The following is a 17,284-nucleotide window of genomic DNA, read 5'->3' as shown; positions in this document are numbered from 1 at the left end:
CGTGTTTTAAACAACTAACAGCAGTCTATGGGAGTCGTGAGGATACGGTTTTATAATTCTTTGAATAATCTTTGTTTACTACCAGATGAGACGAGAAAATAGAACGAAAAGGTGTCCCATTTTCTCCCACCCTACTAGAGGTAAACTAGCGTTTGTTTGTTTTAAATTAATTTAAATCATTGTTTTATCATCTACACTACAAAAACGTCAGGATTTAATCTGTTTGACTAAACTGGGCCACCTCTGTTTACTGTATTGCTACGATTCAGTCAGTTCTCAATGGCATACGGTGTGTAGGGTTTTGGTTTATATTTTGTATAGTAGAGTGGGGAAGATGGGACACCTTTTTATTCTATTTTCTCTTCCCATATGACAGTAAACGAAGAACAGTAAAATAATTATAAAAACGTATCCTCACGACTCCCATAGACCGTTGTTAATTGTTTAAAACACGATCAGAATATTTGGATATTCAGCGCTAAAGGTGTCCCATCTTCCCCCACCCTACTATATGGTAAGTTGTTCTACCGTTGCCATATAGAAGCCGTCCGGTTTAGGAAATGTTAATGATAGTATATACAATCAAGGTGGATTAAAGAAGGTATGAAGCACCTTGGCCAGCGTTAGGTGTGCAAATGTACCAGGGCATGTTGTGTGTAAAGCGGAAATAACCGAAATAGTTACCATTTAGAAACCGAGCCAACAGTTTTGAACGTTTAGAAAATAGAGACATCCTGTTAGAATAAACTTTCTTGTCTATGCAGTGGGTATGAAATTGTACAAACATAATGCGATATATTTAGGCGTTCCATAATTTTTTTAAACGATTTATAAAATATTGTGTGTTTGTCTTGAATTGTAAAACTCATAAAATTTTCGCCGGGGTTGACAGAGATTGGGCTCTTGATTTTAGTTGGGTGTAACCGCTGTGTAAGTTGTATGATGTGAGTCGGCTTTTTCATCAAGTTTAGTTCGCGCTTTACAGTCGGTCGCGTCTCTTTTTCGTGGTTTAGTCTTCAGGTCCTCTCTCCGGGGAGCAGTCATGATTCACAGTGGGGATTCTGGAATCATAAAGTTCCTCACGCGGGAACACAATCAACAGCGCGTCACAGTCGTGCCAGTATTGTGGCACACACCCGCTGTGGCGGCAAGGCGGAAACGATTGAAAAACGTTTGTTACTGAGAGCCGTTTAACCAAGTGATTTGAACAGAGCTTCAAAACAGCTACTGTAGTAAGATTGAGAGTTATTTATAATACAGAATGAGCGATTCCGTTTTCTATATTGAGCTGGCAAATTTATTGAGCAGTAAAGGTTGTTTAAGCAAACACTTGTGAGTTTGCAGTCAGCACCATGACGAAAGTTTGTTGTTAGGTACAAATGGACATATATACATTTAATATAGGCACAACGTCAAGTCATGTTGTTTCTCTTAGCCTTGTAGTATTGATTCTTATCTACAGATTTAGTAAACCACCCAAGATGAGTTCGATTATTTTACATTTAACCACTAAGCCATTCTATGAACGAGAAGCGAAAAGAGGATTATTTTCAACTAAGCGTAAAACTACGAGCATACTTGGATCGCTATGCTACGCTTAACATATGGGCCGAACCCGCGCTAACGGATCGTTAAAGATTGGTTGAGTTGCCAAACAAACAGAAGGAAATATATAAATCACGCCGCCGGTTAGGATAGGTGGGCTTACAAAATAGACTTTACTTTACTGTAATTACCTTACGTTAATTAAATCATTTGCAACATTATAAAGATTTAAAACAACTTTATTTGTTCCACACGTTTATTTCCCTCAATTTTCATATTTATATTAACATTTTTGCTTGGGTACACACTGGTGTTAAGAGAAGTTAGAATTGAATCAAAAGCAGTATGATGATCGAGTGTAACGTTCGGGAGGATGCGTGGTAACTCGATCCGCCGACTGACGTTTGCTTACTTCAGTCCGTGTGATAATACAGACCCCAGTTATTTAAAATTGTAACAATATGCCTTATTCTTCAGTCGAGGGGAAAGAATTATACGTGATTAGAGCTCAGTAGCAACTGTGCAAAGTTTTCGAAACAACGCCCTGAAGCTTGAGTAGGCAGTCGGAATCCATGGAATCCGGATTAAGGCGGATTTGACCGCATTGCAGATCATTATTTTCTGTTGTCCAGAGACCTACAAGGCCATAATATAGGTTTAACGTAGATTGTAGGCGCCTTATTAAGTATAGAAATTTGCTGAAAAGATTGTTTGTTCGACTACCGATAATAGAGAGCGTGTGTGATCAGTAGCTACATAAACAAATTGGTAAAATATTATACTAGTGCCACAACACAAAGAAAACACGGAGTGAGGATTATCTTTATGAAGCTACTTGAGTTTAAGTGACTTTCTGCCAAAACACTTGCATAATCTACCAGAAAAGGCAGCGAAGTGGTACAACCCGTATCTCACCATTTCTCTAGTAGTCTAGTTGCAAGTGGACACATCACAATTTGATTGATCTTTATGGAACGATGCCAACCGCAAGCAAACATTGCGAGGGATCTTAATGCCAAGCTGGCTGATACATGTTTAGACAACGCAGTAAAGTATCGTCACATTCAAACATAGCGGCCATAGAGAGTGTAGAACGATAAAGTGAAAACGCCGTAAGAAAAGTAGGAATGGTTAAGTGAATTTATTTGCTTTGTTCAGTATTTCAACCCGGTCACAATGCGACAGTACATGTTGACTTTTATGCCATGCTTTATTTAAAGCAGAACAATACGTTCCTTCACTCGAAACTGATGACTAATCGCAGGTCGACCTGAGTAAGCAAAGTGCGAGATAACTACTGCTTGTTGTTCCGGGTCGTTAGAGATTTCAGTTCCCTTGACATGCACTGCCATATGTTTAATAAGTCGCCTTCATATGCTGTCTGCTTTATTGTGGATTACGTCATTGAATCTTTGGATGTATTTTTGAAACATGAATAATTTATAAAGTTTTGAAAATAGCCAGCGCGTATGTCGCATGTGTATGCTGGACACGCCTACATTGTATGAAACAGTCAGCTTCGAGCAAAGTCGTGTTTCTGTTGTGTGACATGTCTTGGTATCGCTAATTAGTACTACTAACATGTTCAATGATACTCACGTCGTTCTTGTTTAAAGAGTCACTTGAAATTATTTAATCGAAGTTAAAGGGCTGCAGGTTGTTTGTTATAGCGTTAGTAAACTATAGCTGTAGCTACATACGGTTGACCATGTGGCACATATACTTTAGTTCATAAAACGTAGTTGTTACTTATATATAGGCATCTATTAATTACATGTAAACTGCTATATTGGAACAGCGAAAGGAAGAAAGAAGGTTTATTTAAAATTGATAACACGCCACTGACGCCAGTTGTACAGAAACTGATTGAATGGTGTTAATAGTATTGAAACGGATTAGTGCTCTAGGCACTCAGTGTTTTGAATCAGTGCAATTTGTCGGCCACCTTTTATCGCCTTTACGTCTCACGCTGCAGATGTAATGATTATGCCAATTTGCTGCACAGTAGCCCGAGGGCATGTTTTACCCTTACAAATTACACGCTGTTGACTTGGACCAAAAGCTGCGTGTCGTGCAATGAGATCAAACGACGTGATAACCAGAGAAAGCTGACGTTTTAGAGTTGACTCATGTGAGCTGTAGGTTCGCTTTGGTTGATAGTCAGTGGATAGCTCTAATCCGGAGATAGGTATTGCACAGCCGTTTTGCGATTTATTTTAGTGTAGTACTGTACAATATTAGTTAAAAGAGTTTCTCGCTTAATTGTTGTGTACCCCTATTATATATTGTTTTGACATAATCAGCATTTGTTTGCAAGGTGATTAAATTTAGCTGACAAAAATTAGCTGCCGCCAATCGATCATATGCAGTATTCGATTTTAGCTTGCGTGTTTACTTCAAGTGCTGGTGGCCGGTGGTTGGACATTTCGCGTCGGTGTGTAACTGCGGTGAAAACTCGCCTCTACACCAAGCTGTATAGCATGCAGATTTGGATCAGGAAGTGGTAATTTCCTGCCTGTGTAAAGCGTGCTCAGTCTAGACGAGATGCGTTTTAAACCAAGCAGAGAGTGAACATTTGAATCACAGGTCTTATGTGGTTTACAGTTTTGAGAGGCACTTGTGTGAATGTACCAACTGTAAGACATTCATTGATTTTATGGTTTAAACAGGACAGCAGACATCGCAAGTTAAGTGATATTAAACTGCAGATGCTGGTTAAAGAATTTAAATTTAGATAATCATATAACTGTAAATATGACAACGCCGCTTGAAGGTTATGTTGGAATTGACACGCTTACTGAACAGATAAGGAAGAAGGCTCTTCGTCAAGGTTTTGAATTCAACGTTATGGTCGTAGGTAAGTAACCTTATACTTTGAAGGGTTGGCAACCTTTCTACTGTTTTGTTTAAAATTTCCAGTGTTTTATTATGTAGTATACTACTCATATAACCATATTGCAGACTAAGTCATATCAGTTTAACCATTCTTTAACAGGAAATATTCTTTAGAATTTATTGTATAAATTCCTAATTTCGTAAGAAGCACATACGTAGCGTATACTAGCAATCTTATATTAACTAGAAATCCAATTTAAAACGACCCTTTAAGTTTGTCACATGACCGTGTAATCCAATCCAATGATAGATGTTTAAATATCGGAGTAATATCTATACGGTGTAACGTTACATAGTAATATATATATATATATATATATATATGGGGTAAGATAACACAATAAGCAACGTATGTTAAGCTTGTGGCGAAAAACCTTCCGCGTAAAATTGTATCTCGTCTTTACTTACACGGACTCAGATACTACCAGATGGGTTTGAAAATAACGGTTTTCATTTGTTAGGCCAAAGTCAACATTCTCAACTAACACTTTCCTATAGTGTCGATGGCTGTTTTACTTTAAATAATTCATGGAATGCGTAACCATCTCCTGGGTGTAGGTATTATGACGGGTATCACGTTCCATTAAGCCGGCAGCGTGCTTCCTCGCGAGTCATATAGACGGTATAATATATATAGTTTATTTGGTTTAACCACTAAATATTTTTCATTTTAGAATTACCTTTTCCGTTTTATTCAATGTTGTTTAGTCAATACCCTCGTCTGCTTCACGGTCATATTGTTTACCACTAAAGGTAAAATGTCGCATTTACAGTTTCGTTGCGCAATTCGACACAACGTGTCGACGTAGACTGATGTACATTTGCACACCAATCACAACGTAAGCGGTGAAGTGGTCGTGTGTTTGGTTAAAACAAACCTTCGATAGGTTCCTGGCTGCTAAGAACAATCTTTGTGTACATACCAAAGTAAACCGTCACTTTAATTTATCAGCCGGTGTCATCAGGGACCACCCACAAAACTGATACATTACAAATCATAAAATACAATCAGACCTTCGCTCGTATACACTTTTATAGCTAAGCGAGTCACGCTGGTATTAGACACAACCGAAAAATAATGACTATCAAAAACATTTACGCTTTCCTTATACGCCGATGGAATGTCTGGTGTGGGCATTTGCGCGTGAAAAGGAATGATGTAATGCTTAGGTTGGCGACTTTTTAGAGGAATTCTAGAGCGCGTCGGAACGCTTTTTATTGCTGTGGTGTAAGATTTATCACATTATCCAAACACACAGGAAGTGCCGGGCTCGGAAAATCTACGTTGGTTAACACAATTTTCAAATCAAAAGTAAGTCGTCGGCAGCCTGAGGAAGATTATCACACACCATCCACTGTGGAGATAAAAACGATCAGCCATGGTGAGCATGTTGTTTAATGCATTTCCCTCGCGTGCTGTCTGTTCATCTATGTTAAATGCCGAGTTCTTAATTCGTGCGAAGATTAAACACGACCTAACACGTTTTATCTTCTAACACGAGAATGCGTCACAAGGAACATTCATCGTCGTGAAACCGAACACACGCATTAACTTGTGATATATTTTATATATTTCAGTAATCGAAGAAAAAGGGATTCTCCTCAAACTATCAGTAACAGACACGCCAGGTTTTGGGGATCAAGTTGACAACACTAACTGGTAGGAAAGTTGTACTGTGCACGTCAAAAGCATTTACAACTCTCATTAATAGGTTATAATGGATCCTACAAAACAATCGCCTGTATATTTTATAGTGGTGGTTAATCTGCCCATCAGTAAAGTATAAAGTGCCTTGTAGACGTTAATTTAAAATTTGTTTTATTAGCTGGCAGCCAATAATGCGACATGTCAACGAACAATATGAGAAGTACTTAAACGAAGAAATTTCAATCAAGAGAAGAAAAAGGATACCCGACACTAGAGTGCACTGTTGCATTTATTTCATCCCACCCTCTGGTCACTCGTAAGTCAAAGTCATGTCCAATTCAAATGTTATCATATCTAGTAGGGTGGGGTAATCAGGTCACTTTTAGCACAGAATATCCAAATATTCTGATTGTGTTTTAAGCAATTACCAACGGTCTATGGGGGTCGCAAAATAAGGTTTATAATTCTTTGAACGTTCTTTGTTAACCACCAAATGAGACGTGAAAATAGAATGAGTAGGTGTCTCATCTTACCCCACCCTACTATGTATCAGGTTTAGAAAACGATTTTAAACGAATGTACAATCATTGTAGCCATTATACTTGAAAATGTATGTGGCGGTATTTAAGCACATATACATATGCACTTGAACTTCCAATTTGACATATATTCGAATGAAGGTATTTTTTGCGTAAATTCCCACGACGCATTTGACAGCATTGAAATTTGAAAGTAGCACCAGACGTTGGACTTCCTATAAGCGAGTTGCCTAAATTGTAACAAGATACATTCACACAAATTTTGACTTCCCTTTGGGCACAAATTATACTTATAGTCGTTATAGAAACACGTATTTCTGCGTATATAGTGAACATAAAACCAGCTACAGAACTAATACTAATTTTAAAAACCTAACCGTTGTGTTAAACGGTTTACCGAAACAAATACATAAATATTAAACTTTATTGGATATCAAGCTTTGCAAACATGAAAACCATTCATTTAAAAACGCTTATTAGTTCTTGTGTTTATTTTGACATTTGATGATGTATTACAGCCTCCGACTAGTTGATATTGAAGTCATGAAACGGCTGGTGGAAATTGTAAACGTCATTCCTGTAATTGCAAAGTCAGACTCACTTACTCTTGAAGAACGAGAACGGTTCAAAGCGACAGTGAGTACTTGAAAGTAAAACTATGTCGTTGTAAGTTATACTTGGAGCGTCAACTGTGAGGTTGTAAATATTTGTTAAATTAGGAGTTATCAAAATCAACCGTATACACTTATTGTCACTAATCCTTACAAACTACTTTCGCTAAACCTTTAAGTTCCCAAGCACCGTTTGTACTTTGGATAACTAAGTGTTAATAAATACCTTAGCGCATAGGCGTAAAGTTTTACTAAACGTTAGGGTTGCAAAAACCAGAAAAAAAGGAAGTCCTCGCGCCGGTAGGCGCGAAAAAAAAAACGGTTTGCAACCCTTTGTTTTCGGGTGGAAACCCTTTAAATATGTGCTTTGTAAAAGCTCATACAAACGTAAACGTATTCAGAATTACGTAGGGATGAGACAAATTAAAATTACGCGCGTTCGGCGAGTCCGTGTAATGAGAAACGGTCGAATCCGATTGCCTGGCGAGTGACGTCACAGTAGCTATGTCGCATGCGCCTTTCGTCAAGCCCGCACGAGTGTGTGGTTATCTTACAAACGAAGACCCGTCCGTCGGAAATAGTAGGTTTCCAGAACGAAATATCGCTGAAATAAACTGCCTAAATCGTTTCCAACACTGCTTTATATTTATATGCAATGTTTTCCTCAGGCAAGCAGCATATTTATTACGAAATAGTAGGGATTCACACGTGGATTCATTGCATCATAATAGCGGTTGTTTGAACCTGGCAATTGATTACGACATAATAGCGATTCACACGTTGATTACTAACGTCACAATAGCGATTCACACGTGAATTATTTAGCAAACAGGAGTTTAAATACCAGTTGAATGCATTTGTGTCGTGAATGACGCATCGGTATTGACATATTTTAACGAACGTAAACGAAGTTTGTTCGCAGTAATAATGGCGTCTTCGTTTGGTCGAACGTAATTCCTTACGCATTATTAGTATTGAGAAAATCAAAGTTACACCTACATCATAGGTCTAAATGTGTGTTTTGTTTCCGGTTTGTGTTAAATCCAATGGAGGATATTATATGCGCTATAAATGATACGCCAATGTAGGCTATACACGCGCGTATATTCACTTGCGAACTTCCTGATATCACATGCTTGGTGACGTCATGCGTACACTTTGTATGCAGATCCAACAGCAGCTGATTGAGCACAATATCCGTGTGTATCCTGATCTAGAAAACCTTGATGTTGATGATGAGACTGAGAGGCAAAGGAATCTTAAACTGAAGGTATTATTACCGACGTCTAGACATTTACAATTGCATGGTGGCATACGTTGTAAAAGGATTAAGTAAATATATTGGTGTCAAACATCACTTTTAAGCTTGTTCCTCTCATAGCAACAAAATTTTATTCCAAAAAAATATGTAAAAATGTTATCATAGCAATAAAACTTCATTCCTAAAATCTGTAAAAATGTTATAGGGTGGGGAAAGATGGGACACCTTTCGCACATAATAACCAAATATCCTGATGTGTTTTAAACAATTAACAACTCTCTATGGGAGCCGTAAGGATAAAGGTCTATAAACAATCGTTGAATGTTTGTTTGCTACCAAATTGGAGGCGAAAATATATTGAAAAGGTGTCCCATCTTCTCCCACCCTACTATATGATATAGCAATAAAATTTCTTTCATAAAATGCGTAAAATTGTTATCATAGCAATAAAATTTTATTCCCAAAATGTGTAAACATGTTTTTAACAAATAGGGGATTGTTAAATTTCATGTAGGAACGACTACCTTTTGCCATTGTTGGTTCGAGTACCACGCATCAAGTTGGAAGCAAAGCTGTGTTGGGTAGAAAAGCGGGTTGGGGAGTAATCGAGGTGGAGAACGATGCTCACTGCGAATTCAATCATTTAAGAAATATGATAATAAGGTTTAATTTGTGTTATATATAGATATTATAATAGTCGAACAAACTGGGCTCAAACACAATTCTTAATATTAGTAACAAAGTATGGTAGGAGGGGTACACCATTTCAATCCATTTTCTCGTCCCATTTGTTAGTAAACAAAGAACTTACAAATAATTATAAAACCGAATCCTTAAGACCCCATAGACCGTTGTTAATTGTTTAACGCTGCTGCGTATGTCCTTGGGCAAGACACCCAACGGCAATTGCTTCAACCCAATGGTCACTAATGGATTGTCGAAATTATTATCCATACATAAAAAAAGAAAAAAATATATAATCACCCACAAAGTAACATACATGGTAAATCGTTAGCTGGCACGAGGTGTATGAACACCCGTGTGATAACGACTGACGACTGTCGTTTTCCGGCCACGTGAGCAAAAAGTAAGTTTCATTCATTCATTCATTCATTCATTCATTTATTCATTCAAAAGATGGTCATGATATTTAAATATGATGTGCCAAAGATGTCCCGTCCCCCCTCTACTATATTATAAATAATGTTCCACACTTAAAATCGCAAGGAACCGTTTTTTTTTATCAAGACACTGTATTTTTAATGAGATTGTTTTGTGATGCCTTTTCAGATTTTAAACCCATATATAAACCTTTCAGAACAAACCTTCAAGATCTTAAAGAAGTTACCGCCCAGGTTCATTACGAGCTTTACCGACACAGAAGGTTAGAAACATTAAAAAAAGTTCCGCTTGATTCAGTAGGGTCAACTCCAAGCTCACCGAGTTACGACATCACCAACAGTGAGCCGAATCATAAAAAAGTTGCCAACACACCAAAACTTGGCGAAACTGGGAAGGCGATTGCAGCAAGCCAGAAAGAAGTGGTAGAAGCATTGTCAGAAAGCAAAATTTAACGCTGTTTCTATAATTTTACTTTTTTCCTTTACTCACGACATACGAAATCCCGCTAAATCGTGTGTAACCTGTGTGGAGACAATGAGCTGATATAACGTAAGCATTCTGAAGCAGTTATTCTCTGTGTCAAATTTTGCATTAACTTGTACCGCGCCCTTGTTCTGTAGTTTTAAGCATGGTGTTCAAACTATATGCTATTCCGCTGCTACATAAAGGTTTTTACCCAAGGGCACAAAACGCAAACCAACCTGGTAAAAAATGAAAAATAAAACATATGTTAAATGTTAGCAATATATACTTGCTCCGTTTTACGCTTACGTTTATTTTAACCGTTTCCTTATAACCAAGAGCCACTCACAGCATTATAGTGTCGTTATTACTCTACTGTATCTTCATTTTGATTACAAATAAATTGTTAATCGTTCTACCCAGGCTACACGTTACTTTAATGGTATCACTTCATTAGTAAATGACCTATTGGATGGCGTTTTAAAATTGGACGCATCAGCTTCTAACAGACTGTGCGTAAACATTCTACAAATCTCCATTAAGATTGAAGCTACTTGAATCAAAATCATTAAATAATACCAAACGTTCCGCAAATAGTAATAACATTTCATAGCTGTCAAAATAGGCGTATGCAGGGGAGCATGAACTTATTGTAATGTGATACATTAACCACCTTCATTGTTTACACGAACGTAACCGGTTTCAGATGTAATTAGCATACTCGATCTTTGAGGGTTAGACAAGGAAAGCGTATCATAGTCGGGTTTTGGACTAACCTGAGTCATAATTAAATGAAAAGGAGTTGCTTTTACGTTATAACAAATCTAATAAGCCATGATCGTGTTTTAAACAATTAACAACGGTCTATGAAAGTCGCAAGGACAAGGTTTTATAAATCTTTAAATATTCTTTGTTTACTACCAAAATGTACGAGAAAATAGAATGAAAAGGTGTCCCATCTTCCCCCATCCTATTATAATATATGGTGAAAGTATTCGAAATTTAGTCACTTGCACTTGGAGATTCATAAAAAATAAGGGCGTGTGCAAAAAAATGTAGCAATTCCAAATTTGTAGCAAAAATGTTAACTTTATAAATAATTATTATAATTTGTGTTATTACAAGTTAAACTTGACTTTTAATGCGTTTCATATTATATTTAATACGTTTCATGTTATCCACGTTTAATTCTAATCAAAGAATCAATGATTAATCAAAATTAACATAGATTTTACACTGTCCCGTCCACACTTACACTGTTTTCGATGTGGTAAAATTTCATCTGTTGTGCGAATCGCTAAATAACTGCTATTCCTAGTGTGTTTTAATGTACGTTTAATTGAATTGTTGTCAATTAATAAAAGTATGATACTACTAATTCGTGGTATTACCCCAAAAACTTTAATATTGGAAATATTGGGAAATGTGTGGATAAGTTTCCCGTCTTTCCCAACCCTATTATAGTACGGTGGGGGAAGATGGGACGCCTTTTCATTCCATTTTCTCACTCTATTTGGCAGTAAACAAAGAACAATCAAAGAATTACAAAACCGTATCCTCGCGACTCCCATATACCGTCGTTAATTGTTTAAAACACGCTCAGGATATTTCGATATTATGTACTACAGATGTCCCATCTTCCCCCTACCTACTATATATATTTAGAATTTAAACCTGGTGCATGTTTGATGCCTAAATTATTAATTGTGAAACGATGCCGAAAAAATCCTATATCATATTAAAACATTTAGGATAGGGGAAGACAGGACGCATTTAGCACCTAATGTCCAAATATCCTAATCGTGATTTAAACAGTTAAAGGGATATACTGAAACGAAAAATGAAAAATGAAAAATGAAATTTGTATATAGAGATGCCCAAATGTAACGAAAAATGAAAATTTGTATATAGAGATGCCCAAATGTGATCTTAATGGTGCCATCAAAGTTTCAACCTTCTATTTGGTAGTAATATAAAAAACATTCAAAGAATTATATATTCGTCAAATGTACGGATTTTCCCGCAAAATAACATATTGGTAGTATAAACATCACGATATTAAATCGAACATACGTAAACAAAGGTTTGTATGTTGCCATCAACTTTATTAAAATTTTAGGCACATTTTACATGTATAGTTAACCCGGTAGTTCATTGCCTACACAATATATAGAGATTCGAAATATAAAAAAATGTTTTCTTAAAACAGAGTCAAACAAAAATCGCGCACAGTTGTAAATGCATCGGCGTATTTAGTCGTAGAAGGAAAACTGTTTTTACAAGTTTCTAAGATCCTTGGGAACGATAATGTCAAGAATTAAAGGGTACAAAAACGATTTTTTTCTGGCAACGAAACCGATATCTGACAAAGAAACTAAATAATACAGCGAATAACGCAACACACGCCGATTTTTTGACGGAAAACACATACAGGCAACCAAACGTGAACACAAACAAGGTCACGTGAATCGGTGAAGTCAAGCGTGACAACTCCGCGCAGTTAACCATAGATACTGCGTATTTGTAGTTTTACTTAAGTTAAAAGTGAACTGTTAATTTTTATGTCTTTATTTTAAACCTCAATATTTAGTGAAAGAACTGATAGCAACATGACGATTACTAGAGGTGTGATGATGATTCAAATTCTGTTTTTGTTTATACTTACAGGTAAATGCTTTTAATATTTTTATGTGTAATTAAAACTTTGTTATTGTGTTTTTTATGTGTATATAAAACTTTGTATTTCGGTTAAACATTCACAAAACGTTCAGTAGTTGTCATAATTAAATTTGGTGATTGTGAAGAATCCTTCCACTACATTATCTGCTTACCACTGAACATAGCTAAATACTAACTCGTATTTTCGTGTAACCCCTAACTACTGACCTCTATAACCACCAACATCCAACTAATAACTCATACCTACCAACTGCTAACACCACCAACCTAATCTGTAATGTGGAGGAGGATTCTTTACTACTGCCAAAATTCTAATGAAACAATTTTTTTGTGGCATGGTATAAATATTGACGCCCCTGCCAAGTGCATATACTTGGCGTGCCCCTTAATGGGATATAAACAATGCTGCTACCATAGTGTGTCCCTTTATATGCGTCCTACCTTTAGGCAAGACAATTAACAGCTATTGCTCCAATCCAGTGTCCCCTTATTAGTTTTCTTTATTATCAGACATATACTAGTACTACAAAAAAAACTAAACATTTACCGACTTACGAATGTAATTACTAATTTGTAAGCGTTACCTAGGTGTATGAAATAATTAAAATTAAGCAACTGTGTTATACCGACTGCCACTAACATGCGAGGTTAAATAAGTAACATTCATTTAAAAAGTTTTCTATCAAATCCAACAACCATTTTTGGTCTTCTACTTGTTAGCCAGATGTGCGTCTGAAATTTGCGAAGACATTGTCAACTTAAAAGGGGAAATGCTGCAAGCTTTTGGATGTCCAAGGTTGCATGAGATGAAGGAGAATAAATATTGCTGCGGAAATAAATCTGTTTCTTTAACTTGCTGTAGTAACGAAACTCAATCAATATATTATGCAGCAAAAATGGAAAACCTTTCAAAACCAAGGTACTGACTATAGATTAAAATAAAAAATCTCAAATTTTTGGCTGGTTTTCTCCCATTCCTTGTTTAACATTAATTTAACAAACAATTCTGTTACAGATTTGGCTGTGTTTTTTTTAGTCAGTTTATAAATTTTGTTTTGCAGGGACAGTGCTTCCCTCATTGTTGTTTCAATATATGGTGGAATCTTGGTTATTATTATGGCATTGGACTGTGTCTCGCATTTTGGTGTTTGGAAGAAAAGGCGACAGAAAGGAAAAACATTTTAAATATCATGTACATGTTTTTCAATGGATCCAGACTGCCAACATTAAAATCACTGTGTTAAATATAATTCATTTACTTCATAATAGTACATCTAAAAGCAGAACAGTATTTGTAAAATGTTGTTTAATTTTGTAAATTTATTTTTTATTGCATGCTGCACAAGAAGCTCAGTTTTATTTTTACAAAATTAAATGATTGTACAGCTACAAGATACTACCTTCATATATTGTGCATAAAATGTAAGTTGTAAAGTTTTTCATGTTGTAACTTGTTCTGAAATTCTGAAAGGGCAGAACTTAGCTACATGATAACGTCTGTATATTTGTAGTATGTATTATTAGTTGTGGTAATGTTTGTAAAAGAAAACTGTAACATTTGCGTTTTTTGTATTCATTTAGTATTAGAGCACCTTGTGATATCTTTTATTTTATCCTCTTTTTTTTGTTGTGCTTTTATGTGATATTTGCAAATGTTACTTTTTGTATCTAATGTGCTTAAAATAAAACATCTATATTCACTGACAGTCTTTGTAATTTGTATACTACACATTACTTAAACTATTAGGGCAGTGGGTCAATTGTCATATAAAAACTTGTATTAGGTGTTTGCATAAAAACTTGTATTTAGGTGTTTGCACATACTGTGGAAATTCTTGTTGTAGTTAATTTCTTTATTTGCTTCGCACGGTGGGACTAGAGAGCAAAAATCGCTGTACAATTTTGGTCGCTTCAATTTTTCTAGGCACAACATGTCGCTAGAGAGCCGTTATATTTTTTTACCTTTATTTGCGCGCATTTATGTTTCCAGTTTTAAAATATAGGTAAGCAGTTGAATTCGGGAATAGGACGTCTTACTGTTAAATTTGTACTCTGGAAGTTAAATTAACATTCCCGACATGTTTTCGTCGCAGCATGCATCCAGCCCCCCTTTGGAAGAAGTTTCTAAGCCTTGTTTGAAAAAAATATTAAAACATTGCGATTGTGTTGCTTGAATAAAGTAATTTTCCTCCATTCATTGGGCTTACCAGATATACTAGATTAATTGTAAAGCGCACGAGGCGCTGAAACAAATTAAAGTCGTAGCGGTTGCAAATGAGCGTTAATCAAAAGGAATGCAGTGCAGAATTAGCGCCGGTTTCTAAGGCGCCTTAAAATGCCCTTCACCCGGTCGTGTGGTACATGTTAACGTCTCATGGATCATAGTATTCCATCCGTGACTAAACATGCAAAACTTTGCTAAAAACGCGAAAGTGTTGACCTGGTTGAAGAGGCCGAAAGGCTTGGTCGTCGCCAACGGGTCGAACCGGCGAGTGGTTGAAGCGACGAACACTTTAAAAGGTGCTTGTAATTTTTAAAATATTAACTTTGCTGTGGTGAATCTCGTTAACCACAGTGTCTAGATTTAAGTGGGTGCAATTATTTTGGTACTTGTGGCGCGAGTTGTCGCCGGGCTTGCGGTCCACAAATAATTTTCTGTACATCACAGAGCGCCCGGACAGAAAAAAAAACGAGTTCTTTACCATGTTCGATATTTGGTACACAAATCAAAGTATCCCTGCAGTTTCTTTCTTTTCACAACCGATGATCGATGCCAGCGGCCTGACTACGTCAGCGTTAAGCACATTAGGCATTTTCTTTTTAAACGTCATTGCTAAAAAGTTACTTTTAAAATTTACAAAACGAAATAGTTACCGATTTTTTCCATCCCCAAACAAACTAATTCAATTTTCGGCGCGTGCTTCTAATGCCTTATTCAGCATTCTGGCAAAGGGGCAGAATGTAAACCATGTTTGGCATTGCAAAAGATCGGAGAACATTGAATAATTGGTTTCTGGTAAATCTTTACGTTACAGAAAATTACCTTCGCTAAGGGAAATTTCAGCGTGTGAAAGTTGCAGCAATGCTGCTAAAACAACGATACAGAACATTTCTCTCGGGAATTGAAGGAACAGAGCTATTCCGGCAATCAGTTGACACACGCCGGTTTAGAAACTTTTTATTGCCAGGTTGGCTGTGGCTAACTAGTTGAAGCAGCGCCAAGCTGTCCATCATTCGTATATGTAATCGTACTGACAATTAGGTCACTGCTGGATAACGTTACTGACTTTGGGATTTTAAAGGTAAAAAGCAGTTTTACGACCGGCAAAATGTGACGACTCATTTATTTTCTATTACTCTATGAACGCTTTTCAAAATTTTAAACATGCTTTGTACTTATTACCAACAGTGTGACAAACAGTAAAAAAATCAACAGTTTCTTGTACGAAAACATCATTCTGGTACTAGTAGACGTGACTTACCGCATTAGAAAATGTAACCGAGCTCCGCGCGAACGATTTATATCACGTTTATTAAATTATTATACTCGCTGTTCTCATAAATCGTAAGCCAATGCTTATCCAGCTGTGAGGTATACGCATGCGGAACAGGTTTTACAAGGCACCTGTAAAGGATGAAGTAATACATTAACGCCCATGCCAATAATTCCTTCATTTCAGTAGCCTTACACAAATGTCGAATATGTGTGCTTAAGATCATCAAATAATATGACAATGTCGAGTCGCAATAGTTTAACAGTTAAGGAATTTAATTTACCTGCTTTACAGGTGTGTGTTCGCCAATAAATTGTTCACTTCTCAAAATGATCGATGAAATAATTTGCCCAAGGGGGCTACCGAGTTCTGGTGATCGAATTCCGCAGGATTTTGTCTCAGACAACGTCGCTGGTTTATTACATAAACAGATATCGTTGCTGTAAAAATCCCGCGCATAATTCGACATGGAAGTCATAACAATGCGTAGGAAGCGTCCGGCTATAGAACTATTGTGATTTGGACAAGATGATAATTTGCATTTCTGTGCTTTTACCTGATGCTAATCTGGAAACAACATTGAAGTTGCCTTTAGGCGTTTTACTATGGGTACAAGGCTTATTACAGTCGTATGTCCGTTGTACAAATTTGTTATCTTTAGATATTGGCCGGATAAGATCACGAGACTGTTCACCTATATTTAATACATGCGTAATGGGTCCTGTTAAAAAAATTATACTTGAAAACAATATGCCGTTACTAATAATCAACACTTAGGTAAACTGTTTGTTTAACGGTTACCATAGTTCACAGACATGCGAGTCAGTTTTATCATTAAGACTAAGCGGAAAATTTTTTAAAAGTGCGCAAGAAACACCACAGCAGCTTACCGACCTAAAATATTGAAACCAAGCAGTTTCAAGTATATATTATGTGGTATTTAATTATGGGTCTATAGTTCTCACGCGTCTTCGCCCACATTACAGGTCGTTATAGTCATATATACCCCGTTCGTGATGGTGTTTTCC

At 36.6% G+C, this 17,284-nt stretch overlaps 2 protein-coding genes across 2 annotated transcripts; both read left to right on the top strand.

Moving 5' to 3' along the window:
- The first annotated feature begins 3,621 nt into the window (after positions 1–3,621).
- Positions 3,622–10,506, top strand: LOC149738251 (neuronal-specific septin-3-like). The gene is made up of 8 exons (XM_089875014.1): positions 3,622–4,402; positions 5,700–5,822; positions 6,019–6,100; positions 6,267–6,404; positions 7,146–7,263; positions 8,407–8,508; positions 9,014–9,162; positions 9,818–10,506. The coding sequence occupies exons 1-8, from the start codon at positions 4,300–4,302 to the stop codon at positions 10,071–10,073; spliced, it is 1,071 nt and encodes a 356-aa protein (XP_089731140.1). The 5' UTR covers positions 3,622–4,299; the 3' UTR covers positions 10,074–10,506.
- Positions 10,507–12,567: 2,061 nt separating this feature from the next.
- On the top strand, positions 12,568–14,468 carry LOC149738250 (protein shisa-like-1a). Its single transcript, XM_089875020.1, has 3 exons — positions 12,568–12,750; positions 13,483–13,681; positions 13,824–14,468. The coding sequence occupies exons 1-3, from the start codon at positions 12,693–12,695 to the stop codon at positions 13,945–13,947; spliced, it is 381 nt and encodes a 126-aa protein (XP_089731146.1). The 5' UTR covers positions 12,568–12,692; the 3' UTR covers positions 13,948–14,468.
- Positions 14,469–17,284: the final 2,816 nt, after the last annotated feature.

Source organism: Ciona robusta, chromosome 3, assembly GCF_009617815.1.
Source record: "Ciona robusta chromosome 3, ASM961781v2".
Lineage (NCBI taxonomy): Eukaryota > Metazoa > Chordata > Ascidiacea > Phlebobranchia > Cionidae > Ciona > Ciona robusta.
This window is presented reverse-complemented; position numbering and strand designations above follow the sequence as displayed.

What these genes read in the sequence shown, in the direction of transcription:
- LOC149738251 (XM_089875014.1), top strand. Translation starts at nt 4,300, where the DNA reads ATGACAACGCCGCTTGAAGGTTATGTTGGAATTGACACGCTTACTGAA. An exon ending in GATAAAAACGATCAGCCATG is followed by an intron (nt 5,823 to 6,018) that starts GTGAGCATGTTG and finishes TATATATTTCAG; the next exon opens with TAATCGAAGAAAAAGGGATT. An exon ending in CAAGTTGACAACACTAACTG is followed by an intron (nt 6,101 to 6,266) that starts GTAGGAAAGTTG and finishes TTGTTTTATTAG; the next exon opens with CTGGCAGCCAATAATGCGAC.
- LOC149738250 (XM_089875020.1), top strand. Translation starts at nt 12,693, where the DNA reads ATGACGATTACTAGAGGTGTGATGATGATTCAAATTCTGTTTTTGTTT. An exon ending in GTTTTTGTTTATACTTACAG is followed by an intron (nt 12,751 to 13,482) that starts GTAAATGCTTTT and finishes TCTACTTGTTAG; the next exon opens with CCAGATGTGCGTCTGAAATT. An exon ending in GAAAACCTTTCAAAACCAAG is followed by an intron (nt 13,682 to 13,823) that starts GTACTGACTATA and finishes TTTGTTTTGCAG; the next exon opens with GGACAGTGCTTCCCTCATTG.